A 16,203-nucleotide genomic window follows, 5' to 3' on the forward strand; every position below is an offset into this window, starting at 1 on the left:
TTTTCTGCACAGTGTAGGCACAATTTCCTCCATATGGCATCCACTTCATCCCAGGAATCCACTTAGTGAGCCTTCTCTGAACTGCTTTAAATGCAAGTGTACCCCTTAGTATGGAGACCAACATTGTGGTCTCATTAATGTCCTGTACAATTGCAACAAGCTTCTATTATGATCCCCTGGCAATAAAGTATCTATAGAGCTGAAGGCACAGCCACCAAAAGTATAGGATCAAATTTGGAGATGAACAAAAAACCGAAATTGGAGGAGAGCAGAGGTCTCAAGATAGTAGGGTTGAAGAGGATTAGGAAGGAGCAATGTCACGAATAGATTTGGAAAACATATTGGATGAGCTTATGGTTGTTATGGAAGATGGAAGTCATTCAGGAGAACATTGGAATAATCAAATAGAGGTAGAAGACATCTGTCAAAGAAGACAGAGGGTAGCAGTGGAAAGGTGGGTTTCTGAATGGAAGGCTGTGACAAGTGGTGTTCCTCTGGGATCAGTGCTGGGACCTTTGCTGTTTGTAATATATATAAATGATTTGGAGGAAAATGTGACTGGATTGATTAAGTTTGTGGACGACACAAAGGTTGGTGGCTTTGCGGATAGCGATGAGGACCATCAGAGGATACAACAGGATATAGATCAGTTGGAGTCTTGGGCGGAGAGATGGCAGATGGAGTTTAATCCGGACAAATGTGAGGTAATGCATTTTGGAAGGTCTAATACAGATAGGAAATATACAGTAAATGGCAGAACCCTTGGGTGTATTGCTAGGCAAAGGGATCTGGATGTACAGATACACAGGTCACTGAAAGTGGCAGTGCAGGTGGAGAAGGTAGTCAAGAAGGCATACAACATGCTTGCCTTCATCGGCCGGGGCATTGACAAAAATTGGCAAGTCATGTTGCAGCTTTATAAAACCTTAGGCCACACTTGGAATATAGTGTTCAATTCTGATCGCCACACTATCAGAAGAATGTGGAGGCTTTGGAGGAGGTACAGAAAAGATTTACCAGGATGTTGCCTGGTATGGAGGGCATTAGCTATGAGGAGAGGTTGGAGAAATTTGGTTTGTTCTCACTGGAGTGACGGAGGTTGAGAGGAGACCTGATAGAAGTCTACAAGATTATGAGAGGCATGGACAGAGTGGATAGTCGGAAGCTTTTTCCCAGGGTGGAAGAGTCAATTACTGGAGGGCATAGGTTGAAGGTGCGAGGGGCAAGGTTTAAGAGATGTACGAGGCAGATTTTTTATAGGGTGGTGGTGCCTGGAACTTGTTGCCGGGGGAGGTAGTGGAAGCGGATACGGTAGTGACTTTTAAGGGGCGTCTTGACAAGTACATGAATGAGATGAGAATAGAGGGATTATGGTCCCCGGAAGCGGAGGGGGTTTTAGTTCAGTCAGGCAGCATTGTCGGTGCAGGCTTGGAGAGCCTGTTCCTGTGCTGTAATTTTCTTTCTTTCTTTCTTCTTTGAACTTTTGAACATTCTAAACCCATGTAATAGACTTGAAACAAATATTGCTCAACACTATTCTTGGGACATTAGGGATTGTAAATTGCACTAACCTCAACAAAGAAAAATCTGCAGGAATTGCACCTTTCTCAATGAAACAGAATTTGCTATTCTTGTAATTATGTTGTGATGAGTGCAAGATGAAAAGCTTTGACAGTATGTTGTTTTTTTTTTTCACTAATATCCAAGCTCTACCACCAAGCAACAATTTGTTTTCGACCACACAGACACAAACAGAAAATGCTGGAAAATATCAGCAGGCCTGACAGCATCTATGGCGAGAATAGAGGTATCGTTCAGAGTCTGACCCTTCGTCAGAGCTGAAGACAAGGTGGAAAGCAAGACTTTAGACAATTGGACAAAACGGATTAATTATATGAAAATAAAAGAGTGGAGGAGAGAGTTCAAGTTATGAAGTTGTTGAACTTGGCAAGTCCAGAAGGCTGTAAAGTGCCTAGTTGAAAAATGAGTTGCTGTTCCTCCAGTTTGTTGGGCTTCACTGAAACACTGCAAAAGACCAAGGATGGGCATGTGGATAAGAGAGCAGGGTGGTGTTGAATTGGCAAGTGATAGGAAGGACTGGGTCCTTATTGCATACAGACCAAAGATGTTCTGCAAAGTGGCCGCTTTGGATACTTCAGTGTCTGAGGAGTTGAGTGGTAATGAGCATTGTCGAACATTCCCATTCCTGACCGTCATGATGTAGGGAAGGTCATTTTAAAGCAGGTGAAATTGAATGGGCCTAGGACACGACTGAGAAAATCTTGCAGAGGTCACTTGGTGCAAATTGGCCTGCAACATACACAACTGCCTTTTTATGCTAGGTATAACTCCAACTCATGGAGACTTTTCCCCTGATTCTGATTGACTTCCATTTTGCTAGGACTCCTTGATACCACATTTTATCAAATGCTGCTTTTGTCAAGGACAATCACACTCACCTCGGCTCTGGAGTTCAGCTCTTATTCATGTTTGGACCAAAGCTGTATAGAGGTAGGGAGGCAAGTGGCCCTGGTGGAATCCAAACTGAGCATTCGTGAACAGGTTGTTACTGTGAGAGTGCTGCATCATAGCATTGTTGGTAACACCTTTCATCACTTTGCTGATTGAAAAGAGTTGGTGGGGCAGTAACTGACTGGATTAAATTTATTCTCCTTTTTGTATGTTGATATGCCTGGGCAATTTTTCATACTGGGTAGATGCCAGTGTTGTGGTTGTACAAGAACATCTTGGCGAGGAACACGGCTAGTTCTGGAGCCAATCTTCAGTATTATTGTTGGAACATTGTCAGGGTGCATAGCCTTTGCTATATCATGTGCCTTCAGCTGTTTCTTTGTCAAATGGAGTGAATTGAGTTGGCTGAAGACTGACATCTATGATTTTTGGGGACCCCCAGAAGGGGCTGAAATTAATCATCCAATTGGTGCTTCTGGTGGAAACTGGTTACAAATGCTTTAAACTTTTATTCTGCACTGTCTTTCCAGTCCAGTCTAGTTGGTTAATGTAGGTAGGTACCGAATCCAATTCATTGCAAGTACTCATGCCATATATTGTACATAATGTATAGAAACTTGGGTAAACAATGAAGTATTGCATTTCTATCCTTAAACCTGTGGGTAAATATAGCTGCTGAGGTTTGTAGTGCATAAATGAGATGTGCTGAAAATAATCACTTTAACTTTATGTAAATATTTTTTCAGATTGTAATTTAAAATTTTTAGCTAAGATCTTGTATCCATACAAGAGTTAAAAAACTGGAAGGGACTAAATGGCATACTGGTACTCTATATTCCTAATCGCATGGGAGGCTGATACACAACTCGAGTCAAATTCACTCTTGTTGCCAACAATACCTCCCTAGAATAAAATGAGCCTTTTGATGACCGAGCCGACTTGAGAGAAATCGGAGCGGACAGATACGGGGCAAACAAATTATCTGAATTATCTGGTAAAATGAGCTTTACATTAGCAATTGTTTCCTGTAAGTGAACTTCAGAAGTGATTGTGTACAAAAAATTGTTAATTTGCTGTATAAAAGCCACACTGTCATGAAACAAAGTTTTAAATCTGTACTTGAGTGTTTCTGTATCTGAAAGGGTTATAACTTAAGTTTGATTTATTTGCATGCATTGTAATGAGGTTTTACAACATGAAAGCAAATGGTTTAAAGCAGTGATGGGCAACCTGGGCTAGTGAGGTGGTCGCATAAGTGGGCCATATGACTGAATCGGGCATGTTCATTAACTGTGACCCTTTAAGACTGATTACATTTAATACATGCCGAATATTTTGTAAATTATAGAAAATGTTTGTCATTTAATAGAACTGTCAACTTCATTTGGTTAAAAACAATAAATATTCAGTTGTTCGGACACGGGGAGAATAGCAACTCTGGGCAACAGTCAATAAAATGTTTTGTGGGCCGCATGTGGCCCCAGGCCACAGATTGCCCACTATTGGTTTAAATGGAAAACTAGGCTGTGACCAGCGGTGTTCCACAGGGATCAATTCTGGAACCTTTATTGTTTGTAGTATATGTGAATGATTTGGAGGGCAATGTAGCTGGTCTGATTAGGTTTGCAGATGACACAAATTGGTGGAGTTGCAGATAGTGAAGAGGATTGTCAAAGAATGCAGAAAGATATAGACCGGTTAGAGACTTGGGTGGAGAAATGGCAGATGGCGTTTAATCCGGACAAGTGAGAGAGGATGTGTTTTGGAAAGTCAAATTCATGTAGGAATTATACAGTAAATGATAGAACCCTTGGGAGTATTGATAAGCGGAGAGATCGGGGTGTACATGTCCACCGATCAGTGGCAATGCAGGTGGATAAGGTAGTCAAGAAGGCATACGGCATGCTTGCCTTCAGTCAGGGCATTGAGTATAAAAATTGGCAGGTCATATTACAGCTGTACAGAACCTTAGTTAGGTCTCATTTAGAACATTGTGTACAATTCTGGTTGTCACACTACCAGAAGGATGTGGACGCTTTGGAGAGGGTATAGAAGAGGTTTACTAGGATGTTGCCTGGTCTGAAAGGTATGAGCTATGAGGAGCTCATAGAGGTTTACAAGATTGAGTGGCATGGACAGAGTTGATAGTCAGATGCTCTTTCCTATGGTAGAAAAGTCAAGTACTAGGGGACATAAGTTTAAGGTGCGTGGGGAAAAGTTTTTAGAGAAGATGTGAGAAATTTTATTTAGAGGGTGGTGAATGTCTGGAACGCATTGCCTGGGGAGGTGGTGGGAGCAGGTACGATAGCGGCATTTAAGGGACAACTAGATGAATACATTAGTAAGATGGGAATGGAAGGATACGGACTCCATAAGTGCATGTGGTTATAGTTTAGGCAAGCATCATGATCAGTGCAGGCTTGGAGGGCTGAAGGGCCTATTCCTATGTTGTATTTTTCTTTGTTCTTTGTTGGGCTGTTGCTTGGCAACCAGGACCCCCATGAGGCAGAAGGAACGTTTGAGTTAGTTCTAAGCTGGGATCATAAAATCTGGACAGGACAAGGGAGCTGCAGAGAACAGATTTCCCAATAGAACAAAGTTCTAAAATGCTGGAACATTTCAGCAGGTCTGACAGCATCATGGAATCATAGAAACCCTATAGTGCAGAAAGAGGCCATTTGGCCCATAGAGTCTGCACCGACCACAATCCCACCCAGGCCCTAACCCCATATCCCTACATACTTACCTGCTAACCTACGCATCTCAGGACACTAAGGGACAATTTTAGCATGGCCAATCAACCTAACCCGCACATCTTTGGACTGTGGGAGGAAACCGGAGCACCCGGAGGAAACCCACGCAGACACGAGGAGAATGTGCAAACTCCACACAGTGGCCCAAGCCGGGAATCGACCCCAGGTCCCTGGCGCTGTGAAGCAGCAGTGCTAACCACTCTGCTACTGTGCCTCAGTGGAGAGAAAATAGAGCTAATGTTTTGTCTGCCAAGGGTTATCCAGACTCTACTTTGACTCTGTTCTCTTGCCACAGCTGCTGCCAGACCCGCTAAGATTTCCCAGCATTTTCTGTTTTTAGAAATATGAATTGAAAGATTCCCTAAATTCAATCTTAATCTTGCAGGTTCAACATTACAGTTGGAGATGCAACTGAGGAAACACGTTTTTCATGTCTGGAAGAGGTAAGAAATATTCAGATTAGTTGAGCGCTGATAATTAGAATCAGTTGCATAATATTCATAAATGAACTGGAGTAGTGTCTCTAATTATGCAAATAGGCATTTTACCAGTATTAAACCAAGATGATAAATGTTTATTCTCAGGAATCTCATGAAATACCACTGGTAGGTATGCATCCTCTTGAAAGTAAGTTGCAGACTCCATCTGCAAATATGATGCGGTCACAAAAGGACAAGGCTCTAAATCCAGAACTTCTGAATAAGCCTAAAAATCTACTTCAGAAAAGAGGAGAACAGCTCCAGGCGGTTGTTGACCAGTTGGCAGAAGAGGTTAGTAACCATCCCATTTTATTACCATAACCATTGAATCATACAGCACAGATGTGGGTCATTCACCCAACATGTATGTTGGCTCTTACAAGAACTATCCAATTAATCCCACTTTCCTAAGAGTGTGCAAAATTCTTCCTGTCATGTATTTATTCAGTTCCATCTTGAAAGCTGCCATTGAATCTGATTCCACCAACTTGCTGTCTATTCTAGATCTTAACTCTTTTTTTAAAAAAAACCTTCCCTTTTATCTCTAAATTTGTGAACTCTGGTTACTGGCCCTCCTGCAAGTGGAAAGTTTCTCACTATTCCTCTTTGGATATCTTCTATTAGATGTTACCTTAACCTCCCCCAATCACGGCAATCTCAACTTTAGCCTATTTTCATGGAAAGCTCTTGTACCGTTATAATTTTGGTAAATTTTCTCTGCATCCACTCTAGTCTTGATATCCTCAAAGTGTGCCTTGAATTGGACGTAATATTTAAATTGGGGCCTAACCAGTGATTTATACAGCTTTGCTACATGGTCCTGGCGTTTGAACTCTACCTCCTTTTTATAAAGCTAAGGATCCCATATACTATTTGTTTGAAGGCCTTCTCAACTTGCCCTGTAATCCACAGGAACAGGTCTTCCTGTTCCTGCACCGCTTTTAAAATTGTACTATTAACCAGGGTTCAGGGTAAACACATTCCTCTTGGAGTGAAGGGCAAGGCTGGCAGAAGTCAGGAACCCTGGATGACTCGGGATATTGAGGCTCTGGTCAAGAAGAAGAAAGAGGCACACGACGTGCATAGGCAGCTGGGATCAAGTGAATCTCTTGAAGAGTATAGGGGGTGTAGGAGTAGAGTTAAGAGAGAAATCAAGGGGGCAAAAATGGGACATTGTTTGGCAGATAAGGTGAAGGAGAATCCAAAGAGCTTCTACAAATACATAAAGGGCAAAAGAGTAACAAGGGAGAGAGTAAGGCCTCTTAAGGATCAACAAGGTAATCGATGGGCGGATCCACAAGAGATGGGTGAGATCCTAAATGAATATTTCTCATCAGTATTTAATGTTGAGAAAAGCATGGATGTGAGGGAACTTGGGGAAATAAATAGTGATGTCTTGAGTGTACGTATTACAGAGAAGGAGGTGCTGTAAGTCTTAAAGCGCATCAAGGTAGATAAATCCCCGGGACCTGATGAGGTATATCCCAGGACGTTGTGGGAGGCGAGGGAGAAAATTGTGGGTCCCCGAGCCGAGATATTTGAATCATCGATAGTCACGGGTGAGGTGCCTGAAGATTGGAGAGTGGCAAATGTTGTGCCTTTGTTTAAAAAGGGCTGCAGGGAAAAGCTGGGAACTACAGGCCAGTTAGCCTCACATCTGTGGTGGGTAAATTGTTGGAAGGTATTTTGAGAGATAGGATCTACAGGTATTTAGAGACGCAAGGACTGATTAGGGACAGTCAGCATGGCTTTGTGAGTGGAAAATCATGTCACTCAAATTTGATTGCGTTTTTTGAAGGGGTGACCAAGAAGGTAGATGAGGGCAGTGCAGTTGATCTTGTCTACATGGACTTTAGCAAGGCCTTTGACAAGGTACCGCATGGTAGGTTGTTGCATAAAGTTAAATCTCTCAGGATCCAGGGTGAGGTATCTAAATGGATACAAAAGTGGCTTCTTGACAGAAGCCAGAGGGTGGTTGTAGAGAGTTGTTTTTCAAACTGGAGGCCTGTGACCAGCTGTGTGCCTCAGAGATCAGTGCTGGGTCCACTGTTATTTGTCATTTATATTAATGATTTGGATGAGAATATAGGGGGCATGGTTAGTACGTTTGCAGATGACACCAAGATTGGCGGCATGGTGGACAGTGAGGAAGGTTACCTCCAATTGCAGTGGGATCTTGATCAATTGGGCTGACGAATGGCAGATGGAGTTTAATTTAGGCAAATGCGAGGTAATGCATTTTGGTAGATTGAACCAGGGCAGGACTTGCTCAGTTAATGTTAGGGCGTTGGGGAGAGTTACAGAACAAAGAGATCTAGGGTTACATGTTCATAGCTCCTTGAAAGTGGAGTCACAGGTGGAGAGTGGTGAAGAAGACATTCGGCATGCTTGGTTTCATTGGTCAGAACATTGAATACAGGAGTTGGAGTGTCCTGTTGAAGTTGTACAAGACATTGGTATGGCCACACTTGGAATTGTGCAATTCTGGTCACCCTATTATAGAAAGGATATTATTAAACTAGAAAAAGTGCAGAAAAGATTTACTAGGATGCCACCGGGACTTGATGGATTGAGTTGTTATAAGGAGAGGCTGAATAGACTGGGACCTTTTTCTCTGGAGCGTAGGAGGCTGAGGGGTGACCTTGTAGAGATCTATAAAATAATGAGGGGCATAGACAAGGTAGATAGTCAATATCTTTTCCCAAAGGTAGGTGAGTCTAAAACTAGAGGGCATATGTTTAAGGTGAGAGAGCGAGAGAGATACAAAAGTGTCCAGAGGGGCAGTTTTTTCTCACGGTGGTGAGTGTCTGGAACAAGCTGCCAGAGGTAGTAGTAGAGGCGGGTACAATTTTATCTCTTAAAAAGCATTTAGACAGTTACATGGGTATGATGGGTATAGAGGGATATGGGCCAAATGTGGGCAATTGGGATTAGTTTAGAGGTTTGTTTAAAAAAAAAAGGGCAGCATGGACAAGTCGGGCCAAAGGGCCTGTTTCCATGCTGTAAACCTGACTCTATGACTCTCTTTAAATCTGCCCTCCATGTTCTTCCAAAATGCATCATTCCACATTTCTGGAAGAAACTTAATGTAAAAGTGTTTTCATATTTCACTAGTCTGTGCCCTCTGAAATTCTGCTACTCTCTTTACGTTTATAAACTTAGTCATTAATTGATCAAAGAGCAGTGGTTATGATGTCTTTGCCGGACATCACGGTATACTTCTCCAACCTGAAAGCGAACCATATTTCATTAGTCACCAGGAAGCTCCATTATTGGATGCCCTGTTTCTCCCTTGGGGAAAGTATGGCCTGTATCCAATCTAGCTCCTTGAAGGCACATCATTGCTGATACTCATTATTTATGTTAGACAAAGCACGTGTCTAAACTCTTCTGGTCACAAACCTCATCTGTAGTGAACATTTATTTGAGGTGATTGTAAATCGGGTGGTTTACTTTAGCTTTGTAGAAGAGTTTAACTATTACGATGCACAGCTTGTTCAAGGCACCACCTGGATTAATTCTGATGCTGAAGACCAAATACATAATTGTTGGTGAGTGATTTTCTTCCTTAGGTAGTAGATACCGTCATCAATGATTCATCTGGATTATCTCCAATGGAAGATGTGCCCCTTGCCTCATTTGTCCCACTGGTGAACAATCCCTTCACTGCAAAAACTGAGCTACCAAGGACACCTGAACATTTGAGTAAGCTTTCTGATCGTTTTCGAGCTGAATTTAAAATGTAGTCATATGCTTAATGATACTGAGTTGTGTAAAGTATAATTACTAGTTTTTCAGTATGCTAGATTTGTAGGTTTTTTGCAGCTGACTACTTGTCAAGTGTGATTTAAAATAGTCAAGAATTTGTGATGTGGAAAGAGATGTCGAGTTTGCACAGCTTTAACTTGAAGCATCAAATTGCAAAGGTACCAAGAGAACAAGCCAGTTGCAGCAAATTGATTACTTTAAAACATTGCCTCTGTAAAGAAAAATGGTTGCAGATTACATAGTGATATCTTAACATGTAGCTTATCTGATTGCTGCTTTTATGTGGCAGATTTAATCTCTTTAATATATCACCAGAATGCAGTTTTCCTCAACACTGTTTCAGAATGGGAAGATCTGCCTTAAGCGGAAGACCATATGACATAGGAGCAGAAGTAGGCCATTCAGCCCATCAAGTCTGCTTCAATGAGATCGTATCTGATATGATCTTAAACTGGACTTTCCTGATGTATCCTCATAACCCTTTATTCCCTTCCTGATTTAAAAATCTATCCTTCTCCTCCTCCTCTGTCTTAAATGGGCGACCCCTTACTCTGAGATTATACTCTCTGGTCCTAGATTCTCCCACAAAGGGACATGACCTCAGCATCTACCTTGTCAAGCTCCCTGAGAATCCTATGCCTTAATAAGGTCACCTCTCATTCTTCTAAACTCCATTGAACACAGGCTCAACCTCTCCTCGTAAGAAAATCCCTCCATACCTGAGATCAACTTGGTGTACCTTCTCCAACTGCCTTCCCATGTCTGTGGTCTTGGATAAGAGGACCAATCTTGACCTTTTGAATGATCTTTTGGACATTAAGTGAATTGTTTTACAGTATTCTAAACGTCAAAGATTGCCTTGATAGAACATAGAAAAAATACAGCACAAACGGGCCCTTTGGCCCACAAGTTGCGCCGGTATGTCCCTACCTACCTAGGCTTATATATAGGCTTACCTATAACCCTCAATCGTATTAAGTTCCATGTACTCATCCAGAAGTCTCTTAAAAGATATCGAGTTTGCCTCCACCACCACTGACGGCAGCCGATTCCACTCACCCACCACCCTCTGAGTGAAAAACTTACCCCTGACATCTCCTCTGTACCTACTCCCCAGCACCTTTAAATCTGTGTCCTCTCGTAGCAGCCATTTCCATCCTGGGAAAAAGTCTCCGAGAATCCACCCAATCTATACCTCTCAACATCTTGTACACCTCTATCAGGTCACCTCTCATCCTTCGTCTCTCCAAGGAGAAAAGACCGAGCTCCCTCAACCTATCCTCATAAGGCATGCCAACCAGTCCAGGCAACATCCTTGTAAATCTTCTCTGTACCCTTTCAATAATTTCCACATCCCTCCTGTAATGAGGCAACCAGAACTGAGCACAGTACTCCCAAGTGGAGTCTGACGAGGGTCTTCTAAAGCTGCATCATTATCTCCTGACTCCTAAACTCAATCCCTCGATTGATGAAGGTCAACACACCATACGCCTTCTTAACCACCTCCTCTACCTGCGAAGCCGATTTTAGAGTTCTATGGACCCGGACCCCAAGGTCCTTCTGATCCTCTACACTGCTAAGAATCTTACCCTTGATATTATACTCCTTCATCCCATTTGACCTGCCAAAATGGACCACTACACATTTATCTGGGGTTGAAGCCCATCTCCGCCCAGTCTTGCATCCTATCTATGCCGCGCTGCAGCTTCTGACATCCCTCCAAACTATCCACAACACCACCAACCTTCGTGTTGTCAGCAAACTTGCCAACCCATCCCTCCACTTCCTCATCCAGGTCATTTATGAAAATGACAAACAGCAAGGGTCCCAGAACCGATCCCTGGCGCACTCCACTGGTGACCGACCTCCATTCAGAAAAAGACCCATCTACAACCACTCTCTGCCTTCTGCAGGCAAGCCATTCTGGATGCACAAGGCAACAGCCCCTTGGATCCCATGCCCTCTCACTTTCTCGAAGTCTTGCATGGGGGACCTTATCGAACGCCTTGCTGAAGTCCATGTTAGCCACATCTACCACTTTTCCTTCGTCAATCTGTTTAGTCACATTTTCAAAGAACTCCACCAGGCTCGTAAGGCACGATTTGCCTTTGACAAAGCTGTGCCGACTACTTTTGAGCATACTAAACTTCTCTAAATGTTCATAAATCCTGTCCCTCAGGATCTTCTCCATCAACTTGCAAACCACTGAGGTTAGACTCACCGGTCAGTAATTTCCTGGGCTATCCCTATTCCCTTTCCTGAATATAGGAACCACATCCGCAATCCTCCGGAACCCCTCCTGTCTCCATCGACGACGCAAAGATCATCGCCAGAGGCTCTGCAATCTCTCCCCTTGCCTTCCACAGTAACCTGGGGTACATCCCATCCGGTCCTGGCGACTTATCTATTTTGATGCTATTCAAAATTTCCAACACATCCTCTTTCTTAATGTCCATATACTCTATCTTTTCAGTCCACCTCAATCCTGTAGTACAACCATCCAGGTCTTTTTCCACCGTGAATACCGAGGTAAAATATTCATTAAGCACCTCTGCTATTTCTTCCGGTTCTGTACAGACTTTCTCACCTTCACATTTTATAGGTCCTATAGGATGGTGCCAGAAGACTGGAGAATGGCGAATGTTGTTCCTCTGTTTAAGAAAGGGAATAGAAATTACCCTGGTAATTATAGACCGGTTAGTCTTACTTCGGTGGTTGGTAAATTGATGGAAAAGGTCCTTAGAGATGGGATTTACGACCATTTAGAAAGATGCGGATTAATCCGGGATAGTCAGCACGGATTCGTGAAGGGCAAGTCGTGCCTCATAAATTTGATAGAATTTTTTGAGGAGGTAACTAAGTGTGTTGATGAAGGTAGGGCAGTTGATGTCATATACACGGATTTTAGTAAGGCGTTTGATAAGGTCCCCCATGGTCGGCTTATGATGAAAGTGAGGAGGTGTGGGATAGAGGGAAAGTTGGCCGATTGGATAGGTAACTGGCTATCTGATCGAATGATGTGGAGATGCCAGCGTTGGACTGGGGTAAACACAGTAAGAAGTTTAACAACACCAGGTTAAAGTCCAACAGGTTTATTTGGTAGCAAAAGCCACACAAGCTTTCGGAGCTCTTCGCCCCTTCTTCAGGTGAGTGGGAATTCTGTTCACAAACAGAGCTTATAAAGACACAGACTCAATTTACATGAATAATGGTTGGAATGCGAATACTTACAACTAATCAAGTCTTTAAGAAACGAAACAATGTGAGTGGAGAGAGCATCAAGACAGGCTAAAAAGATGTGTATTGTCTCCAGACAAGACAGCCAGTGAAACTCTGCAGGTCCACGCAACTGTGGGAGTTACAAATAGTGTGACATGAACCCAATATCCCGGTTGAGGCCGTCCTCGTGTGTGCGGAACTTGGCTATCAGTTTCTGCTCAGCGACTCTGCGCTGTCGTGTGTCGCGAAGGCCGCCTTGGAGAACGCTTACCCGAATATCAGAGGCCGAATGCCCGTGACCGCTGAAGTGCTCCCCAACAGGAAGAGAACAGTCTTGCCTGGTGATTGTCGAGCGGTGTTCATTCATCCGTTGTCGCAGCGTCTGCATAGTTTCCCCAATGTACCATGCCTCGGGACATCCTTTCTTGCAGCGTATCAGGTAGACAACGTTGGCCGAGTTGCAAGAGTATGTACCGTGTACCTGGTGGATGGTGTTCTCACGTGAGATGATGGCATCTGTGTCGATGATCCGGCACGTCTTGCAGAGGTTGCTGTGGCAGGGTTGTGTGGTGTCATGGTCACTGTTCTCCTGAAGGCTGGGTAGTTTGCTGCGGACAATGGTCTGTTTGAGGTTGTGCGGTTGTTTGAAGGCAAGAAGTGGGGGTGTGGGGATGGCCTTGGCGAAATGTTCGTCTTCATCCACCAGGTACACGGTACATACTCTTGCAATTCGGCCAACGTTGTCTACCTGATACGCTGCAAGAAAGGATGTCCCGAGGCATGGTACATTGGGGAAACTATGCAGACGCTGCGACAACGGATGAATGAACACCGCTCGACAATCACCAGGCAAGACTGTTCTCTTCCTGTTGGGGAGCACTTCAGCGGTCACGGGCATTCGGCCTCTGATATTCGGGTAAGCGTTCTCCAAGGCGGCCTTCGCGACACACGACAGCGCAGAGTCGCTGAGCAGAAACTGATAGCCAAGTTCCGCACACACGCGGACGGCCTCAACCGGGATATTGGGTTCATGGCACACTATTTGTAACTCCCACAGTTGCGTGGACCTGCAGAGTTTCACTGGCTGTCTTGTCTGGAGACAATACACATCTTTTTAGCCTGTCTTGATGCTCTCTCCACTCACATTGTTTCGTTTCTTAAAGACTTGATTAGTTGTAAGTATTCGCATTCCAACCATTATTCATGTAAATTGAGTCTGTGTCTTTATAAGCTCTGTTTGTGAACAGAATTCCCACTCACCTGAAGAAGGGGCTAAGAGCTCCGAAAGCTTGTGTGGCTTTTGCTACCAAATAAACCTGTTGGACTTTAACCTGGTGTTGTTAAACTTCTTACTGTATCTGATCGAAGACAGAGGGTGGTGGTGGATGGAAAATTTTCAGATTGGAGGCAGGTTGCTAGCGGAGTGCCACAGCGATCAGTGCTTGTCCTCTGCTCTTTATGATTTTTATTAATGACTGAGAGGAGGGGGCTGAAGGGTGGATCAGTAAATTTGCTGATGACACCAAGATTGGTGGAGTAGTGGATGAGGTGGAGGGCTGTTGTAGGCTACAAAGAGACATAGATAGGATGCAAAGCTGGGCTGAAAAATGGCAAATGGAGTTTAACCCTGATAAATGTGAGGTGATTCATTTTGGTAGGACTAATTTAAATGTGGATTACAGGGTCAAAGGTAGGGTTCTGAAGACTGTGGAGGAACAGAGAGATCTTGGGGTTCATATCCACAGATCTCTAAAGGTTGCCACTCAAGTGGATAGAGCTGTGAAGAAGGCCTAGAGCGTGTTAGCTTTTATTAACAGGGGTTTGGAGTTTAAGAGCCGTGGGGTTATGCTGCAACTGTACAGGACCTTGGTGAGACCACATTTGGAATATTGTGTGCAGTTCTGGTCACCTCACTATAAGAAGGATGTGGAAGCGCTGGAAAGAGTGCAAAGGAGATTTACCAGGATGCTGCCTGGTTTGGAGGGTAGGTCTTAGAACATAGAACATAGAAAGCCACAGCACAAACAGGCCCTTCGGCCCACAAGTTGCGCTGATCATATCCCTACCTCTAGGCCTATCTATAGCCCTCTATCCCATGTACTCATCCAGAAGTCTCTTAAAAGACCCAACGAGTTTGCCTCCACCACCACCGACGTCAGCCGATTCCACTCACCCACCACCCTCTGAGTGAAACACTTACCCCTGACATCTCCTCTGTACCTACCCCCCAGCACCTTAAACCTGTGTCCTCTCGTAGCAACCATTTCAGCCCTTGGAAATAGCCTCTGAGAGTCTACCCTATCCAGACCTCTCAACATCTTGTAAACCTCTATCAGGTCACCTCTCATCCTTCATCTCTCCAGGGAGAAGAGACCAAGCTCCCTCAACCTATCCTCATAAGGCATGCCCCCCAATCCAGGCAACATCCTTGTAAATCTCCTCTGCACCCTTTCAATGGCTTCAACATCTTTCCTGTAATGAGGTGACCAGAACTGCGCGCAGTACTCCAAGTGGGGTCTAACCAGGGTCTTATAAAGCTGCAGCATTATCTCCCGACTCCTAAACTCAATCCCTCGATTAATGAAGGCTAGTACGCCGTACGCCTTCTTGACCGCATCCTCCACCTGCGAGGCCGATTTAAGAGTCCTATGGACCCGGACCCCAAGGTCCTTCTGATCCTCTACATTGCTAAGAATGGTACCCTTCATATTATACTGCTGCTTCATGTCTTATGAGGAAAGGTTGAGGGAGCTAGGGCTGTTCTCTCTGGAGCGGAGGAGGCTGAGGGGAGACTTAATAGAGGTTTATAAAATGATGAAGGGGATAGATAGAGTGAACGTTCAAAGACTATTTCCTCGGGTGGATGGAGCTATTACAAGGGGGCATAACTATAGGGTTCGTGGTGGGAGATACAGGAAGGATATCAGAGGTAGGTTCTTTACGCAGAGAGTGGTTGGGGTGTGGAATGGACTGCCTGCAGTGATAGTGGAGTCAGACACTTTAGGAACATTTAAGTGGTTATTGGATAGGCACATGGAGCACACCAGGATGATGGGGAGTGGGATAGCTTGATCTTGGTTTCAGATAAAGCTCGGCACAACATCGTGGGCTGAAGGGCCTGTTCTGTACTGTTCTATGTTCTATTCTTTCACATCTCATCCTTTTTACTTTTCACATATTTATAGAACGCCTTGGGGTTCTCCTTAATCTTACCTGCCAAGGCCTTCTCGTGACCCCTTCTGGCTCTTGTAATTTCTTTCTTAAGTCCCTTCCTACAAGCCGTATACTCATCTAGATCCCTATCATCACCTAGCTCTCTGAACCTTTTGTACGCTTTCCTTTTCTTTTTGACTAGGTTCAGCACAGCTTTTGTGCACCATGGTTTCCATAACCTACCAATACCTCCCTGTCTCATCGGAACATTGTCATGCAGAACTCCAGACAAACATTCCTTGAAAATCTGCCACCTTCGGTCCTTTTCCTTGAATACCTCCTTCCAATTCACGCCTCTA

General features: G+C 44.0%; 1 protein-coding gene and 1 non-coding gene across 3 annotated transcripts in view; both read left to right on the top strand.

The window, feature by feature from the left end:
- haus6 (HAUS augmin-like complex, subunit 6) overlaps positions 1-16,203 on the top strand; it is a 61,491-nt gene that overhangs the window by 29,638 nt on the left and 15,650 nt on the right. For both annotated transcript variants that reach the window (XM_078213903.1, XM_078213902.1), the window contains 3 exons: positions 5,611-5,668; positions 5,810-5,995; positions 9,277-9,409. In XM_078213903.1, the coding sequence (XP_078070029.1) occupies positions 5,611-5,668; positions 5,810-5,995; positions 9,277-9,409 (377 nt within the window). The remainder of the gene's footprint in view (positions 1-5,610; positions 5,669-5,809; positions 5,996-9,276; positions 9,410-16,203) is intronic.
- LOC144495405 (small Cajal body-specific RNA 8) lies at positions 3,320-3,451 on the top strand. The gene has a single exon (XR_013498254.1).

This window comes from Mustelus asterias, chromosome 6, assembly GCF_964213995.1.
Source record: "Mustelus asterias chromosome 6, sMusAst1.hap1.1, whole genome shotgun sequence".
Lineage (NCBI taxonomy): Eukaryota > Metazoa > Chordata > Chondrichthyes > Carcharhiniformes > Triakidae > Mustelus > Mustelus asterias.